This window comes from Gobio gobio (assembly GCF_949357685.1).
Source record: "Gobio gobio genome assembly, chromosome: 14".
Taxonomy (NCBI): domain Eukaryota; kingdom Metazoa; phylum Chordata; class Actinopteri; order Cypriniformes; family Gobionidae; genus Gobio; species Gobio gobio.
In genome coordinates this window covers 19567550-19585825 of record NC_137107.1, presented here as the reverse complement: position 1 = coordinate 19585825, position 18276 = coordinate 19567550, and the positions used below count along the sequence as shown (strand labels likewise).

The following is an 18276-nucleotide window of genomic DNA, read 5'->3' as shown; positions in this document are numbered from 1 at the left end:
CTGAGATAGGTTTGATTACTTATTAGTAAAATATTTTTTTTAAAGAAATAATACCTGCTCCAAGGCCTCCAGTTCCAGCACCAGGGCCTGTCCCTCCAGGTACGACACCTCCTGGTCTAGTTCCTACGGCTCCAATGCCTCCCGGACCAATGCCACCAGGACCAATGCCACCAGGTCCAATGCCACCAGGTACAATGCCTCCTGGACCTATGCCACCAGGTCCAATGCCTCCTGGACCAATGCCACCAGGTCCAATACCTCCTGGACCAATGCCACCAGGTCCAATGCCACCAGGACCAAAGCCACCAGGACCAAAGCCTGTACCACCTTGTCCAATTCCTGGTAGATATCCTCCTGTGTTGACACAATTAACTGTTCATCTAATGTAAAATCAATGTCTCTGGCAATCTTTATTAATAACATTAATCCAAATTTCTAGAATGCGTTACAACACACCTGTTTTTGGTGGCTTAACATATGGCCCTGTGAGAAAAACATCAAATTGGTTATTACATATTTAGGTCATTTTTGTGCCTTGATAGCATGTCCTTAAATAGTTTATGATGTTAATCACAAAAATAAATACAATTAATAAAAATTAAATTAAATTAAATTAAAAAATGACACTTGTTTATTAATTTTCTTTCAATCCTGCAACATCATTAGGTACATTACAAGTAATATGTACAGAAAATTTCAGCAACCTGTTCCGAGTCCTCCAGTGCCTAATCCACCAGTACCAAGTCCTCCTGTACCAAGCCCTCCACCACCAGGCCCAACTCCCCCAAGACCTCCAGTACCCAGTCCAGCACCTTACCCCCCATATACACATTATATGCATACATTATATATATAAATGTATTAAAGATTGTTATAGCACTGACATGCAAGCTATAGACACTAATTGCTCATGAAATGTTTAAGAATAAATGTAAACCCTCACCAGTTCCAGGTCTGATGCCAAATCCTGGCCCTGTTCCAAATCCACCAGGACCAGCACCTATACCTAATCCTGTTCCAACTCCTCCAGGACCAACTCCTGGCCCAACACCAGCGATTCCAGAACCAAATCCACCTCCTGGACCAGTTCCTATGCTGGTTCCAAGTCCAGCTCCAGTTCCAACACCAGTCCCTAATCCAGCTCCAGCTCCTCCCCCTGCACCAGCTGGTATGTAGATTCCTAAGAGAGAAAGAGAACATTAATACATATCTTTATTAATATGCCCCATCCAAGATAGCATGCCAGACTAAGGACATAAGGAAGCATTTAGTTGTGTCTTTGACCTGACAAACTACAAAGAAAGGCAGAAATATATAAGAGGGGAACAGAGAATATTTTCTGAAACATTATTAGAAATGACCAAATCTGCTGTGAACATCACTGCACTGCAAACCATTTTTTTTTTAAAATTATTTATTGCTATGTCAGACGATGGATATTAGGATCTCACTCCTGCAACACATTACCAGTTTATGAGGACCATTCTTGTCCTTTACTCATTGGTGATAGCACATACCCAAGGGGTTCTAACTAATCTCCACATCTAGTCTTTTATTTGAAGCCTCAAACAGCACCGGATGCATTACCACATGAGTTTGTGTCCTCTCGCCTTGCTGTTTAAGATTTGGAGGCATGGGGGAACAGATAATGGATGTGATTCATATGAAGAACAACATCCTATAGATGACCTTATCCAAGAGCTTACAACTAAAAAGCCGAAGTCCTCTGTTCTACAAACCCTTTGGGAAAAGCTTGTAGGTTGTTAGTGTATGATGTAATGATCTGGATTAGAACCTCTCAGATCTTTCCTTCTACATGAATAAAAGATGGCAAGTGGGAAACCTTGTTTTATCCAAAAACATAAACAGTGAATTAAAATCCTTAAAAAAGCTTTATAATGTTTATAAGAATCCATCTGGTTTCGTGTTGCACTATTTGTCATTGTATCAAAAACTTTCACCAAATGCAAATGCATCAGGTTTCACTCATATGTCACACATTTCACTAATATTTAGTTTAAACACGACATACTCCAAAAATAAAAAAGCATTATAAAATCAAATATTCTGTATTTATATTCAATATTTGCTATATCAGCTCATTTTAATGAACAGCTTGTAGCTTTACTAAATTATGAGTTGGCGTTGTTTCCTCATCACCGTAAAGTTTAATTAAGATTAAAAGATCATGAAGGAACAAGAGTCAAATTTCATTAACACAATAAACCCTCCTGCAACAATAGACCACAGCATTCCGTAAGGGACTAAGGGACTTTGGATACCACTTTTTTATTCATCCATCCTTAACCTGTATCTAAAACATTCAGAATACAGATAGAAATGTGCAAAATAACTGCATCCACTGTTATTAAGAGAGAGTGTGATGCTATTGCCATAACTGCAGTACACCTGTAATGCAATAAGTCAGAAAAAGCTGAATGAGTTTGAAGACACCTTACCTCCTTGAAGGGAGGGTCTACACAGAGCCAGCAGGAGAAATCCATGCAAGAGCAGAGGTACCTTACTCCGGGCCATCCTGCTCTGTAATATTCCTCTCCACTCCCAAACTGTGGGTTTTATCCCCCAAAAGCAAATCATTGCACACCCATGTCTTGAACAAGAAGGATAAGGGGTGGGGGGTCAGTATGAAAGAGAGAAAAAAAATAGAAAGTAAGGATGAAGGAACACTACGTAATTAGGGAAACTAGCACACTTGGGTCTTGTACGTTATGTTGTTTTTTCTATTTTTTCTAACCCCACCCCTAACCCCCCTGAACGACTGGTGCTAGAGCATTTATTTGGGTCACTTCTGCCAACATGAGTCAAAGCCTTGGCCAACAAAATAACGACAGATATTTGAGGAGAGGGAGAAAATCTCTCTCTTTCTGAACATCTACCTCACCAAGAGAAACGTCTGCCAGATATTCTCACAGAGAGCATTTCTTTTTTATCCAATCAAAAGCAGTAAGGAAACACTCCAGATAAGGTTATTACGTGATCTATTGTTTCCAGCCACGGGGGTGTAAGTAAAATTTAAGGCCTGGACTCATTATTCAATCATTTAAGAAGGAAGAGAGCTTGGCCACTTGGACAGCCTCCAGCTATCACTCTATTGTTATTAACATATGAATCCCTGAGGAACACATGAAATCATGTATGTGGTAGAAAAACACTGAATGGGTGTGTGTTGGAACACATTATTGAAGGTTGACAACACAGATTTTAATAACCCCTGAAGCCCCAAAGCCTTTAGATCCAACCAGGGTGTTGACGGCTAAGTCATGAAGACTTTTGAAATAATGGTGCATCCTTACGGCTCAATGTGACCTCTGAGAATGGGGGCTTACAACCGGGACCAATACATAAATAGCATTTTCGTAGTTAAGTTGTTTCTCTCCTTAATAGGTAATAAATTGTAATGTACTTCAAACAGTCTTTTAGGCTGAATGACGTCCAGAAGACATGACAACAGAAGTTTGATTCATACTTCATGCTAAAACTGCCGTGAATGTCATTAGTAAATGTTCCCTTATCTTGACAGTCATATAGTTGTACTAAAAGAAATCATTTTTGTTTTGTTTTATGATATCGTTTCATTTTTTTCAAAGCTATCGTTCCATATGACTTGTCACTTACACTCATGGGCTGTTGTAATAATCACTCGCAACTGCCAGTTAGATTCTTACACATACATACATTCTGGCAGCTTGTGTCAAATTTTGTAAAGAAACCAAGGGGGTTTTCTGGAAAGGTACCATATCCCCCTCCCCACCCCTTGCTGAGTTTTCAACCCAGATTGTCTAGCACTCCTTGTTTGGTCTGGAGGAGTTTTGCCAAAAAGTCTGCGTTCAAGCACTAGTTGTGTTTCAAGCTATTGGCAAGGAATAAGATTAGGTCATTGCTCTACTGATAGACGCTTATTTGAATTCAATGTAAAACTGTGTACATGTGAATACCTTTATGTGAGTGTTTGGAGGTTCAGAAGGGAAGTGCTGGCAAGAAGCACATCTCACAATAATAAAGAATGAATGGATGGAATTTACTTTCCAAACCACAAACGTAAACATCCCTGTCCATAACTGCAATGATCATTGACAACGAAACATTAAAAGGCACCTGCTAGTTGTAGAAAGATCTGATAATGAGTCTGTCTCTGTAAATTTGCATCATTAGACATAGAAATAGATTTTGAGTGTTTCCCTGTGCAAAACTTTACCAGAATGTTGCTGTGATTTTCTAAAGTGCTCTGTGTGTTTTTTTATTCCATTGTGATGTGGTTGCTAGGTCATTGCTAGGATGTTTTGGGTGATTGCTTGGGTGTTGCTATGCAGTATCTATAGGGTAATGCAATGCAGAGGTTACTTGGGCATTTTTAGGTGCTTGTAAGGGTGTCCTGGATAGTTGCTTAGGTGTTTGGAGTTTATCTGCAGTTCCAAGGAAGTTCTCAGTGGTTGCTAGGCTGTTGCTATTTAGTTTTTTAGGACATTTGGAGAGGGGGATGCCATGCGGTTGCTAGGGTGTTCTGGGTAGTATTCTAGGTTGTCGAGTGCATGAAGTGTCCAAAATTCCACACTTAGTTTTTTCCCCCCGTTAAAGTTCACTTTTAAATAAACTTTTGCTGATAATTCACTCACCCCCATGTCATCCAAGATGTCCATGTCTGTCTTTCTGCAGTCGAAAAGAAATTAAGGTTTTGGATGAAAACATTCCAGGGTTTTTCTCCATATAATGGACTTCAGTGGGCCCCAAACGGTTCAAGGTCCAAATGACAGTTTCAGTACAGCTTCAAAGGGCTTTAAACCCTTTTTTTTTTCGCCATAACTTCCGCTAAGTGAGGTCAAAATACGATCGTGGTCATAGATATATCGATCGTAGATGCCTCATTCTACTGATCCGTGCAGGCGCTAATGAGGCATCTGCGTATACATCAATGACCAGGCTCGTATTTTGACCTCACTTATAGCCAGAGGTGGACAGTAACTAAGTACATTTACTTGAGTACTGTACTTAAGTACACTTTTTGAGTATCTGTACTTTACTGGAGTATTATTTTTTAGGGATACTTTTACTTTAACTTCACTACATTTGAAAGACAAATATCGTACTTTATACTCCACTACATTTCTATCAAGATCCTCAAAGTAGAAAGTCGTTTCTGTAGCAGCTTTTAAAGTCGGTGGATGATTGTTTTCTTCTTTAAAAGTTTTTTTTTTGCAGACAGCCTATCAGTATTCACTCTTGTATAGGGTCATGTGAAGTTTCCCAACATTTTTTGAACACTGATCAGTTTACAGCAAAATGGAAGAAGGCGGTTCGTCTGCGCAGTGTGCCGTACTTAAAAAGTATGTTTCAGTTTTCTCAAAAGATTAAAGATTAGTTTAGTTGGCATACACTTTGATACATGTCTCATAAAAGGTTCACAAATGTAAATGTCTGGGAGAAAGAGAAGAGTAAACAGAGAGAGAATATCGTATGCGTATCAGAGTATAGGGTCCATGCATTCAGCCTTAAAGTGACAGCAGCTTTGTAAAGAGCTTTGTAACGTTTATAAAAGAAATTTAAAATTTAAATACTTTACACACTCTACACAAATGTAAAGAAATTAGTTTAAGGTGGTCGTATGCTAGCATGTCGGATGGAGCATCACTGACTGGCTTAAACCACCATGGCATAGCGTGCATTTATACAACAATGCAACGATAATAAAATAATGCATTGACATAAAAAAGGAAATTTACTTTTGATACTTAAGTACTTTTAAAAACAAATACTTCTGTACTTTTACTTAAGTAAAAATCAGTTTTTAGAACTTTCACTTGTAACGGAGTAATATTTGACCAGTGGTACTTTTACTTTTACTCAAGTAATAGAGTTGTGTACTTTGTCCACCTCTGCTTATAGCGGAAGTTATTGCGGAGCTCAGAGACGATCACGTTTGTCTGTTAAGAGGTAAAATAATAGCATAAATGCTCGGTTTCTAGCAGAAACTTATCGTTTCGCTAGATAAGACCCTTATTCATCATCTGGTATTGTTTAGTATCGTTTAAAGCCCTTTGTAGCTGCACTGAAACTGTCATTTGGACCTTGAACCGTTTGGAGCCCATTGAAGTCCATTATATGGAGAAAAATCCTGGAATACTTTCATCCAAAACCTTAATTTCTTTTTGACTGCAGAAAGAAAGACATGGACATCTTGGATGACATGGGGGTGAGTAAATTATAAACAAAAGTTTATTTAAAAGTGAACTAATCCTTTAAATAAGTGCATCTTCTGGGTATTTGAAGTAAATTTTTTCTCGTTGCATGTGCATAGCCTACATATGATGACATTTTAACCAGCTGAGAACTCGTGAAGAGCTTATAAAATGTGTAAAGGAGTGAAAGGTACAGTTCACCCAAACATGAAAATTATCCCATGATTTACTCACCCTCAAGCCTTATAGGTGTATATGACATTCTTCTTTCAGACAAATACAATTGGAGTTATATTAAAAAATGTCCTGGCTCTTCCAAGCATTATAATGGCAACCCAAAATTTAAAGCCCAAAAAAGTGCATCCATGCATTAAAAAAAAAATTCTCCACACGCCTCCGGGGAGTTAATAAAGGCCTGCTGAAGTGAACCAATGGGTTTGTGTAAGAAAAATATACATATTTAACACATTATAGAGTAAAATATATAGCTTCCGGCGGATCACCTTCCATATTCAAATGTCATATACACCTAGGAGGGTGAATAAATCATGGGGTATTTTTCATTTTTGGGTGAACTATCCCTTTAAAACAACAACAAGAATTCCTCCATTGCACACAAACGAAGATCTGCTGTGAGGAGACGACTTTTCTGACGCCTCTACTAAACTGTGATGGGCAACGTAGCTTCTACGACCTTTTTAGGGTTGCATCTGGTGACATTACCTCCTGTTTTTGGTTCGTTTACATGTCTTTGGTCCGTGTTGCGTTCATATTTCTGTCGAACCGCACCAGAGCTGGTTTGGAAGCGGACTCTTGGAAGCTCATCTTTTTAGAGGTCTCGGTCCGCTTGCTTGGTACACACCAGGGTTCGGATGGCGGCGTTCACACTTATTCAAATGAACCGCACTAACAGAGCAATCACAGCAGAGTTCAATTTAATCTGTTATTGTGATCCCTCTGGTCCCTCCTTTAATATACTGTAGGTCTGTTTTTTCTTTGCTTGTGTTATGGTCCACCAGGAACACATTTTAATTCTCATTGCTTAAAAAAGTATCATTCATGTCCATAGCACAAAGTTTGATTATCAGGGTTGGGTTTTTGGACAAATGTAATAATACTGGGGATGCTTTCCCTATAGTTAGCAATACTAAAAAAAGAAAACATGATGCTCAAATTTTCTAAAATGAGAGGCAAGCCCCTTTTGTCTCTTTTGAACTTTCCCATTTTAACACAATCACATGTGAACATGATATCCAATAAGCAGACAGTTTTAAAACAAGCTGAATGCTATGTTTGGCTTGGGTGAAAAGCGATAAGCTTGCTATCTGCTGACCCAGTTGCACTCTGATTCAGGGGTTGACAGCTGATTCAGCCAAATGTCAGAAGTCTTTTTCCTTTTTTTTTTTTTTTTGAGAAGAGGTGGATATATTGTACAATAGGGTGTTTTCTCTGCAATCCCGTAATTAGACAGAAATTGTTTTATTGCCTTTCACAAAACATGGTTGAAATGGTTTAGCATGGACACTTTGATGGAGGAACATAGTTATGTGGTGAAACAAATGAGATATATGTCTCCCCTAAGCTGATAAAGTAATTTGAGGAAAAGCTTGAGAACATGGTGTCCATTGATAAGGCTTGATCCAATGAGAACACATGCAGACTTGGCACGTGGCTTGTTTTGCAGAGAATCTCTGACCTAAAAGTCGAACTCTAACAAAGTAATACAAATAATCTATCCAATACCGCACCACCTGAATTTTCTTGTGTTCTAACAGCTGTTTTTTGTAAACTCTACCACCCCCCGTCCACATAAAACAGTTATGCACACAATCTTGCATCGGTGTGCCCAGTGCCAGCGCAGAGAAGTATATCGCAGTTGTGCAGCTGTTGACTGAAAAGTGCCTGTTTTCAGTTTACCTAACGTCTACCTTGCGTTTACCTAATGTCTGCTGTCTATATAAGGGCCGGCACACTGCGGCAGGCTGAGGGAAACTGACTCAGGTTTTAAGGCGATGAGGGGTATCAGAATAGTCAAGGGTCCTTCAGATAAGCTGGCACTGCTGCTCATTTCTCTCATTTTATTGCAGTGTGGGCTATACAAAAAATGTGGTGGGCCTGAATATTTAAACAAACGAAGGTTTGAGCAGGTGCATTGGCATTTTTATGGAAAGTAATGCATTATGCTACTTTTGCGTTTTTTCTCATCTGGGCTGGGCTGGGGTTGGTTGTTTGTTTTTTAATAGCAAAATTTTTTTTTTTTTTTTTGGCAAATGCAAAGGCCCTTTCACACCAAAAGTAAAATGAATAAGCCCCACACTGAAGGAGACATTGGTTAATAAAGTTAGATTAGATAGGTACAGAAAGTAATTTGTATTATTTAACATATTTATTGCAGGTTTGCGTAATATTGTGAGTTTGCATTTCACTGCTTCTATTAATTTTGAGGAATACTGAATCTGTTTGCGCAAATGAGATGATTCCTGCTCACATTTAGTCTAGAACTACAATAACCATCATGTTCACACAGCACACACACAACACCTCTGCACGGTTTCTCTCTACATGGCGACAGGAGAGGGGAAATCAAAGTAGCTTGTGTTAGTTATTTGAAAAATTAACTAATAACTTAATTAATTTAAAATTAATAAATTATAAACTTATAATTAACTTAATCTGATTACGTAACTTGAGAATGTAAAAGTAATATGTTACCCCCAACACTGCTAGCCATATAGTATGCATCATCAATAAGGTGTATACTGAATTTGGTCTTTTAATATCACTATCTTACTAGTACTTATGGTGCGTTCAAGTCATGTCGGAAAGATCGTATTTACCATAGATATGTATACGTAGATGTCCGCCATCTTTCAACGGCCAGCGTGTCGTCACTCACAGTGAGAATCGATGCCACAACATTACGCAGCCTCTTGTTGTGAAACCGCCCAAATTTAAAGTCCCAAAGAAATGGGATAACCTTTCACAGGTGTTTTTAATATGGTATTTTTAATGTTTTTACTTTTACTATGGTAACTTTTTAATGTTGTGTTAGCTGACACCTTTGTCTTCTTGTGTTGTGTTAGTTTAGCAAAATCATCTCCTGAAGTCTATTTCATATAAATATTCATATATGCATCTAACTACTGTTGCAGTCTCTTGAATGTTCACGAACTGGGTTTGACTGTTCCAATATGGCGGACGTCTTACGTATAGCGGCGGTCCATTGAAACGGCCGCTAATGAGGCATCTGTGTGTATATGTCCATGGTATTTACGAGTTGAACGCACATGAACGCCACCGCAATGTCATAAATAAGAGTGGGAAGCCTGAAATTTTCTATAAGTTTACGAGTTGGGGGCGTGTCAGTGAGAAACGTGGCGGAATACCATAGGTATTTAGCAGTGATATTTTCAGGCTTTTCTATTTACAATAAAGTAAGCTAATTGCCTGCACAAAAAATGATAGTATTCATTTAGAATACAACAATATAATATGTAACGCAAAAATGTACAGTGGCTTCATAAAGTTTTTGTGTAATTAATTAAGAGGGGTACACTGCCATTTTACTCTGACGAAAGTGAACGCACCTGACGTTCCCAACTTGTAAATACAAACTTCCCAGGAGGACTTGAATGCACCATTAGCACAAACCTGGTAAAAATGATGGGAATGCCGAGCTTTGCCCTCCAGGAGGGCATTTCTATAAGGGTGTGACGTCACATGAAAACTATGAATAGCCCTGGTCACACTAGATTTTGACCTCTCTAAATTTCTACTGACAATATGCAATATGATGTCATTGTGGCAAGAAGGGTGGAGCCGAGAGCTGACTTGCACTGTCGTCACTCTTCCTTTTATCCTTCTGGAGCTCCTCCGTGGGACTCGAGACCGGTGTGGCGCACAGTGTTTATATTTTGTTTGCCTTGTTTGTTGAACGTCATGTTCATTAACACTCGCGCCACTGGCCTCGCTCCATTCCCACGGCTCTCGGCCCTGCCCTGCTTGCCACAGTCAAAATATAATTTAACATATAATATTTTAAAAATGTAAAAATATGCAATCTACTCCACTTTACTGCAACACTGCAACCATGCAGAATTAAAGTTGTTTTAATTTAAGAGTCACGCTGGCATATCAATCTTCTATTGGTCACACGTCTTCACGTGATACAAATTCTCAGGTCAGATTTCACCAAACTTGAACTTTGGAACGCAGTGAAATGCAAAACTCTTCGTTGAGCTAGAGCTTGTGTTTCCTGTCTCTCACATTCACATGCATATGTGGAAGTCAATGGAATGAAAAGTGTAGTGTGACATCCCCTTTAATTTAATTGTCGCGAATTACATAATGCACCAATGGTATGGATTCCCATTTGTTCTTATGAATATTATTGGTTAAAAGATCAAAAGCTGAATCAGTTATCAACATTAGCATAAATATCACATGACGAAGTCCCAAAATGAATCCTCTATGTTTGTGCACTTTACAGGGAGACTGCTGGGAATTTTTTCAAACCCTGATTCCCAGTGATGTGATCATTGGGCTATTGGTTGCAGCAGAAATAACACCAGATCAGACTAGCAGTATACTGTCCAGCATTTAACCTGGTGACAGGAATAGTGTGAGAACGCGACTGGACATCGTTTGATTGATTTAGACTGAGTAAACACGCACTGTGATTTTTATGAGGTAAAGTCTGTTCCATTTTTGACTTCACAGCAACACGTGTGTAAAGGAATAAAACTGGCCAAATTGTAAGGCAAACAAAAGTAAAATATAAAATTGACTTGGTTGAAGCAAAACACTTAAAGAGCCTCAAGTACAACAGCTGATCTGATATCTTAAGAGGAGTCATTACAAATAGAGGTCAGGCACTTGTTGAATAAGGGTCATTGCTAGGAACATAATTTACTGAAATGACACAGCTTTAAAAACAACATTGTCGGACGTTACATGACTTATGCCGCATGATGTCGCCTATCCTGTCAAGTCCTCTTCGCATGAGTCAGTGCAGTTCCGTGATTCAGGGGATTAAAAACAATAACACAACAATAATTGTGTCTTAGGGAAACTATTAGAAAGAGGGTTGTACAAGGGCGTCATTAATCAAAATGTCAAGTAGACAGAACAAGAGGATTGTGGGAAAACAAAGCTTACCCTGAAATCTTCATGTTCTTATTGGGTTTCTCAGGAAATGGAGAACCATTTCAAATTACATCCACAATTGTCCTTCAGTTCTCCATTGAGGCGCTGCAGGAGAAATATAGTTAAGAACATATGACATAATTCCTATAAATATGACTACATGTTTCCTGAATAATTTAAGCATAAGGATTTTATTCCAACTCAGATCTCAAATTATGATCCTAAATTTTTTCCCTTTTCTGTTTATCCATGTCACCAAACAATGGGGTGATCGACGTCTGTTGAACGGCTTCTTTTCACATGCTGACAAGAACAGTAATTCATGTACAAACAGAAATGTAGTCACAACAGCCGGATTGTTGGAGTTCGTATAGAGTAATTTAATCCAGAACTAATTTTAGGGTTAAGCAGGAACTCTGAACCCCCAAATAAACAAATGGATTAGCTTTCTAACAGTAGGAAATGTGATGTGCCAGCGTTCGGGCGTAATTCAGGAACATTTCTTCACCTCATTGGATTGCAGATGTTTTACATTCCATGTCCCTAAAGATGACTGAGGTAAGAACATGATTTCAGGTCTACTGCAAATGAGGCTTCACTTCAAGCAGAAAGGGACTGAGCCAGAGACAGGAAATACGACAATGTAACTCAAGCATAGTGTGAGATCATCCTACCAGGAGCCGACGTCGCCAGCAAAAACACGAACAACAGTTGCAGAGGGACAACCTCTTATGAAATATTGAAGATGATCATATAATCATTCTGGTCAAAGTTGAGTCATGTTTACACAGCACAAAAAAAAAAACCTTGCAAAGCAATGTATTTCTGGATGGTTGCTATGGTGTTGCTAAGTGGTTTATTTTTTTCCTTTTCACACTGTGCTTAACCCTGCAGGAACATTTCACACTTGTAATTTAGAAACAGAGTTCACGTTGAAATGTGAAGCAAGATAACTCAGGATTATGTTTACTTAGGGTTTAGAATAACCCTAGCTGGGTCATTTTAAATGGGTAAATGGAATTCTGGGTTATCTTGCTTCACATTTCACATAGTTTATAATTTACCCGGGGTTTACAATCAGTCCTGGGTATTCATACACTGCCGTTTCATTCCTAAACCCTGGGTTAAAGTCTTTTTTTCCATATGTGCAGTGTTAGATTATAGATTTTTAGGACTTTTCACACTGTGCTTAACCCCAGGTTATTGTCGTTCTAAAAAACGTTTTTAACCCCGGGTAAAGGAACGTTTCACACTTGTAATTTAGAAGCGGGGTTAGCACTACTTTTTACCCAGTGTTATAAATCCCTGCTCCAGAGCGGTGCCAAACTTGTACAGTGTGAAACGATGCGGTGTTAGAAGCGGGCGCTTCGCTAGAGCTTTTATGTAAATAGGTCGCGTCCTGCATTCATCCAATCAATGACACTGATTCCACAAATAAGAATGTTACCCAGGGTTTAGGAACAATCAGTTTATGAATACCCAGGATTAGTTGTTAACCCTGAGTGTAGTATGAGCAGTGTGAAACGTGAATAAAGATAACCCAGAGGGCTTTTCACACTTGAAATAGTTAACATTGGGTCATTCTAGCCGGACAAATGGAATCCTGGGTTATCTTTATTCACGTTTCACACTTCTCACACTATACCTGGGGTTAACAGTTAATCCTGGGTATTCATAAGATGCTTGTACCAGGCTGTAAACATGTTTTTCTGCTGTAAAGTTGGGCATTATAACATGGAGCTCAATGAGATTCTGCTCCCTTTTGGAGCCTGTCCCTTGCGGCCAGTCGATGGATTGCAGTTGAAGTCACTTCCGTATTGGCTTCAAGAGAAACTGGCGGAGGTTGCCGCCTTGGTATGGGGCTGCATAGCCGCAGACCAGTCAGGGTGCCCATGCTGACCCCTGTCCACCGCCGAAAGCGACAACAGTGGGCACGTGAGCATCAGACCTGGACTATGGAGCAATGGAAGAAGGTGGCCTGGTCTAATGAATCATGTTTTCTTTTATATCACGTGGATGGCCGGGTGCGTGTGCGTCTCTTACATGGGGAACACATGGCATCAGGATGCACTATGGGAAGAAGGCAAGCCGGCGAGTGTGATGCTTTTTCTTTGGGCAAAGTTCTGCTGGGAAACCTTGGGTCCTGATATCCATGTGGATATTACTTTGACACATACCACCTACCGAAGCATTGTTGCAGACCATGTAAAGCCTTTCATGGAAACTGTATTCCCTGGTGTCTATTGCCTCTTTCAGCAGGATAATGCGCCCTGCCACAAAGCAAAAATGGTTTAGGAATGCTTTAAGGAGCACAACAACGAGATTGAGGTGTTGACTTGGCCTCCAAATTTCCCAGATCTCAATCCAATCGAGCATCTGTGGGATGTGCTGAACAAACCAGTCCGATCCATGAAGGCCCCACCTCGCAACTTACAGGACTTAAATGATCTGGTGCTAACATCTTGGTGCCAGATATACCACAGCACACCTTCAGGGGTCTAGTGGAGTCCATTCCTCGACGGGTCAGGGCTGTTTTGGCAGCAAAAGAGGGACCAAAACAATAATGTTATGCCTAATCGGTGTACATCACGCTGTGTTTCCGTTACTTCACAAAGCATGTGAATATTATGCACGAGATTGATTGTGGGTTGCTAAGCATCTAGTTGTAACATTCTAACACTGCATCGTTTCACACTTTACAAGTTTTGCACCACAATGCAGAGTTAACACTGCAAAAGCAGTGCTAACCCCGGGTAAAAATCTGTGCTAACTGCATCTAAATTACAAGTGTGAAATGCTCCTTTAGCCTGGGTAAAAAGCTGTGTTTAGAACGATGACAACCTGGTTATGCAGCCTTCACATGCTATCTGAATTATCATAAATATGAGTTTCCTAGGTAAAAATTGTACATGAACACCCTCTTATGTCGTATTTACCACTGGGAAGTTCAGAAATTATTTTGATACCCAAATTCCTGAGATGGACGTGCCATAAACATTAAACATGGTGGCGGGGAGAACTACTGTGACAGGTAGGCATGTCACACTGACAGGTATTAGTTTTTCCCCCAAAACAGCTAGATTGTCTTGTCTTGTCATTAATGTAGTGCATACGAGCAATCATTTGAAGCGTATGTTTTATACACAGTGAAAATAGCCTGCATTTGACTGAAATTTCAGAATCAGAATCTGGATAGCATCGCAAATGTTATGGTTGTCAGTGCATGTGACACTAAATATCATTTTGGTTTTAATAAGATTTTCCCAATAAATAGGCAAGAATAAACCTGGTGTCCTTCATGATTCCTGTTCATTCCAAACCAAGCACTTGAATGCAACAAGCTCGTAATCACCACTTCAGAAGTGGGAAGTATGAAAGCACGTGAAGCGTAGTGTGAAAAGCCCAGGATTTTGTTCACCCGGGGTTTAGAATGACTCAGGGTTAACTATTTCAAGTGTGAAAAGCTCTATAGAAAAGTGGTTCCAGATCACCTCAACAAATCACACAATATTGTTGTGTCCATAACAGTTAAAAAAATTATTATACACTCTAAAAATAAAAAGGTTCTATATGACACCAAAAATGATTCTTCGTCGTAATCATAGAGGAATTACTTTTGGTGCTATATAGCACCATATCTTAACATGTTCTGTATATGCTAGCGGTGCTATATAGCACCTTAGTCAAAGAACCGGTGAAGAACCTCTGAAAAACCATTGAAGCACCAAAAATGGTGCTATATAGCACTTAAAAAGGTTCCCCAATGATTACGAGCCAACCATTTTTTGTGCCATATAGAACCTTTTTTTTAGAGCGTACAAAAGTTCTTTTTAGTATAGAATTTCATTAGGATAAAATTCTATTGTTTTCACACCATGATAAGAACCCAGGAGAAAAACGTTTCAATAATTTTCTAGGAAACCCAACTAACTTGTTTATCTGTCTCAGATTGTGTTGTTAGTTTTGCACTGGGAAATATAAAATCTAATAACAGTAGTTTACCATCTCTGGAGGATATGAAACAGAACAGATCATAGAATATTTGTAAATATTGCAGTAATAGTGTTATGTGTATGGATCTGATTTTTGTCCAGATTCTTAAAAAAAGATGGTAAATTAATGTTAATTAATGTGTTAAACTTTCCACCCTAATTTTAATGAATATTTGCATAGCCTATAAACATAAACTATTTGTTTAACTTTAGAAGTTGAGAGTTTCAGTGTTTCAAACTTTATATTCGCCCCATCCTATTCTGAAGTCATCTTCTGCCATTGTAGTTGACCCAACAAAAATAGACATGATCCGTATCATTAACATCAAATCAAAATCATCCAGCTGGAAACACTTTAAATCAAATTTGTCTACTGACGTCATTGTAATGTAATGTTCCCATCCATAATTTGAATAATGGAACTCCAAAAAAATTAAATACTTTTACTGTAGTACATTTGTTAGCATTTTTTTAAGCATTGAACTATTTCCAAAAGAACTGGAGGCAAGCGAAACAACTTAATCTAGTGTCAAAGATAAGAGGGAAATTAGGTAAACTGAACTTTTAAACTTCAATTAACAGTGCTATTTTATACTGTAGCAATGTGTCAATCACTTTGATTTCACAGCTAAAACAAACCTCTTCAACTGTATACTTTATAGGTCAACCATATGAACATGGTGTCATTTTCTTCAGTTGAATTTCTGCCATTTGATCGCTCAGTCAAGCACTCGAAGTTTAGTGATCCATTGGACATACAGACCCAATGAACCATGTCTGTAGAGTCAGGGTCTGTTTTAAAAGCTAATCACATAATAATTCCTCATTAACAACATCATTTTATAACAGGAGTTTCTGGCCTCCTATCAAACTGCCAAAGAAGTGATTCATTTCGCAGATCATTGCCGGTCAGATAAGCTCAATTATGTCTGCAGCTGCTCCCTGATAAAACACAAGCTGGTATTTGTAAAATAATTATGTAACACTAGGCTTCCCCATGCATGATTCCCCATCCATGCATGAGGCTAGGCTTCCCCATGCATGTTATGATTTTTGAATTATTTGCACTGAGAAGGAATGGTGATTCTTAGCGTATCTCCTTATACTGCCTACATGCAAACAGCACAAGTAAAACATGCTCACTCTTGGCTTCAGGCAGTGATATAGTAATCGAGACACCTGTCTTACGTCGTCTTTTTGGCAAACCTCCTGCCGGACAATGAAAAAGATAAAAAGTTAAGCCCCCCAGCATGTCATGACATAAATCACGCGCCCATATCGCTGTAGTACGAGACTGTGGTGAATATGTTACATGCCATAGTTGTGAGCACATTATATACACAACATTAGAGCTTACAGTGTGAATCACTGAACAAACAATGCTGGGGAATTTAATCAGAGCGAAACGGAGCAAAGAAAAATGGGGGGAGAGGGGGGGGTTAGCTGTCTGTTAACATTCTGGCTGAGGCGAAGGCTTTCTTTCGGGCACATACCTGTGAGCTGTTACCATACATAGAATCAGCACTTATCACAGAAGAGGGATATAAATATTGAATTTAGAGCGTCTGGCTCGTAAGGAAGCCAAGAATTTAATGCTGCGACTATGAATAGAAAGCTCTTTATTAGCTGTCCCTGTACACGTTCTTCTCATCCGCAGTGCTGTAAATTGAAACGATAAAGGGATTTTGTTTGTAAAACATGTCGCTAGAATGAGAGTCGTCCTTTTGATCATTAATGTGGTTTACTGTTTGTTAAAACAGACTTTTTTTACTGTAAGCTCACTTTGTACCAAGAGAACAACACTGAGAATGTGGAATTGTGTTTGGGCTCAACTTCAAAACCCAAACTGTCCCGAGATTTCATTAGCAGGCAAATAATGATACAAGAACACAGACATACACTGAAAAAAAAGTTGCTGTTTGGATTTAAATATAGGCAAAGGCTTAAGAGTCTATGATTGGATCATTATTGCAGGGATTATTATGTTTCTAGCATGCTATATGTTTGGCAAAAGTTCTTGATCAAAAATTGATGCCCCTCTTGATGGAGTTTCAGCTTCCGCTTCTTCTGCTCATGTGTATGTGAGGTAACGCAGCGCTGTTTTTATCATATTAGATACATTTGAGTGTGTTGAAAGTTGTTACTCAGTGCGTTCGCTCGGCGGCTACTATGAGTTGCACACTGCAGTAAGCCAGATCCATATTAGGCACGGTAAAACATGGTGGCTACTTGCGGTACATCAAGAAAACGAGATTTAAACAATAAGACTAACTGTGTTGCGCTAACAATGATTCGTTTTCTGTCGATGAATGCATCCAAACAGTTGCTCACCTGTCTAATAAAACACATAATATATTAAAGCGTCTTTGGTGTTTCCATGGTTTCTACGAAATAAAACCGGAAATCGAGGGTAACGTGAGTATGATCGCATTGATAGGTGGCGCATGGATATGGTCCTGGTTAAAATTGCTTATTTCTCTAGATATAAACATTCTTGGAAATATTTGGGATAATGCAAGAACACACGTCAACAATATATAAACATTGGTCGGTAAAGCTTTACAATAAGGGTGCACTAATATGCATTAATTTATCGTGCATTTCAACTTCCAGTTGTCTGCTTTAATTAATCATTAGCTAACGATTTGCAAAGGTATCATGTTATGACTTTACTTGTTGAGGCACATGATTATTAACTAATTCAAAATTAATTAAAAAGCCATAACCACAATGACATATTACTTAACAATTAGTTAATAGTCATGTGCCTCAACAAGTAAAGTCATAACATAATGATACATTTGCAAATCGTTAGCTAATGATTAATTAAAGCAGACAACTGGAAGTTGAAATGCATGGCTTTGACCCATTGTGGTAATTAACACATTAATTTACATTATTAGTTAATATAATATGTTATTAGGGAATTAATACATTGTGTCATA

The 18276-nt window shown here is 38.8% G+C and overlaps 1 protein-coding gene across 1 annotated transcript in view; it reads right to left on the bottom strand.

The window, feature by feature from the left end:
• Positions 1 to 2546, bottom strand: part of elnb (elastin b) — a 29077-nt gene extending 26531 nt beyond the window's left edge. Inside the window, exons 1-4 of the mRNA XM_079834528.1 lie at positions 2460 to 2546; positions 944 to 1180; positions 705 to 812; positions 457 to 483 (exon numbers count right to left, since the gene is read on the bottom strand). Coding sequence (XP_079690654.1) covers positions 457 to 483; positions 705 to 812; positions 944 to 1180; positions 2460 to 2535 — 448 coding nt within the window. The 5' untranslated portion in view covers positions 2536 to 2546. The remainder of the gene's footprint in view (positions 1 to 456; positions 484 to 704; positions 813 to 943; positions 1181 to 2459) is intronic.
• Positions 2547 to 18276: the final 15730 nt, after the last annotated feature.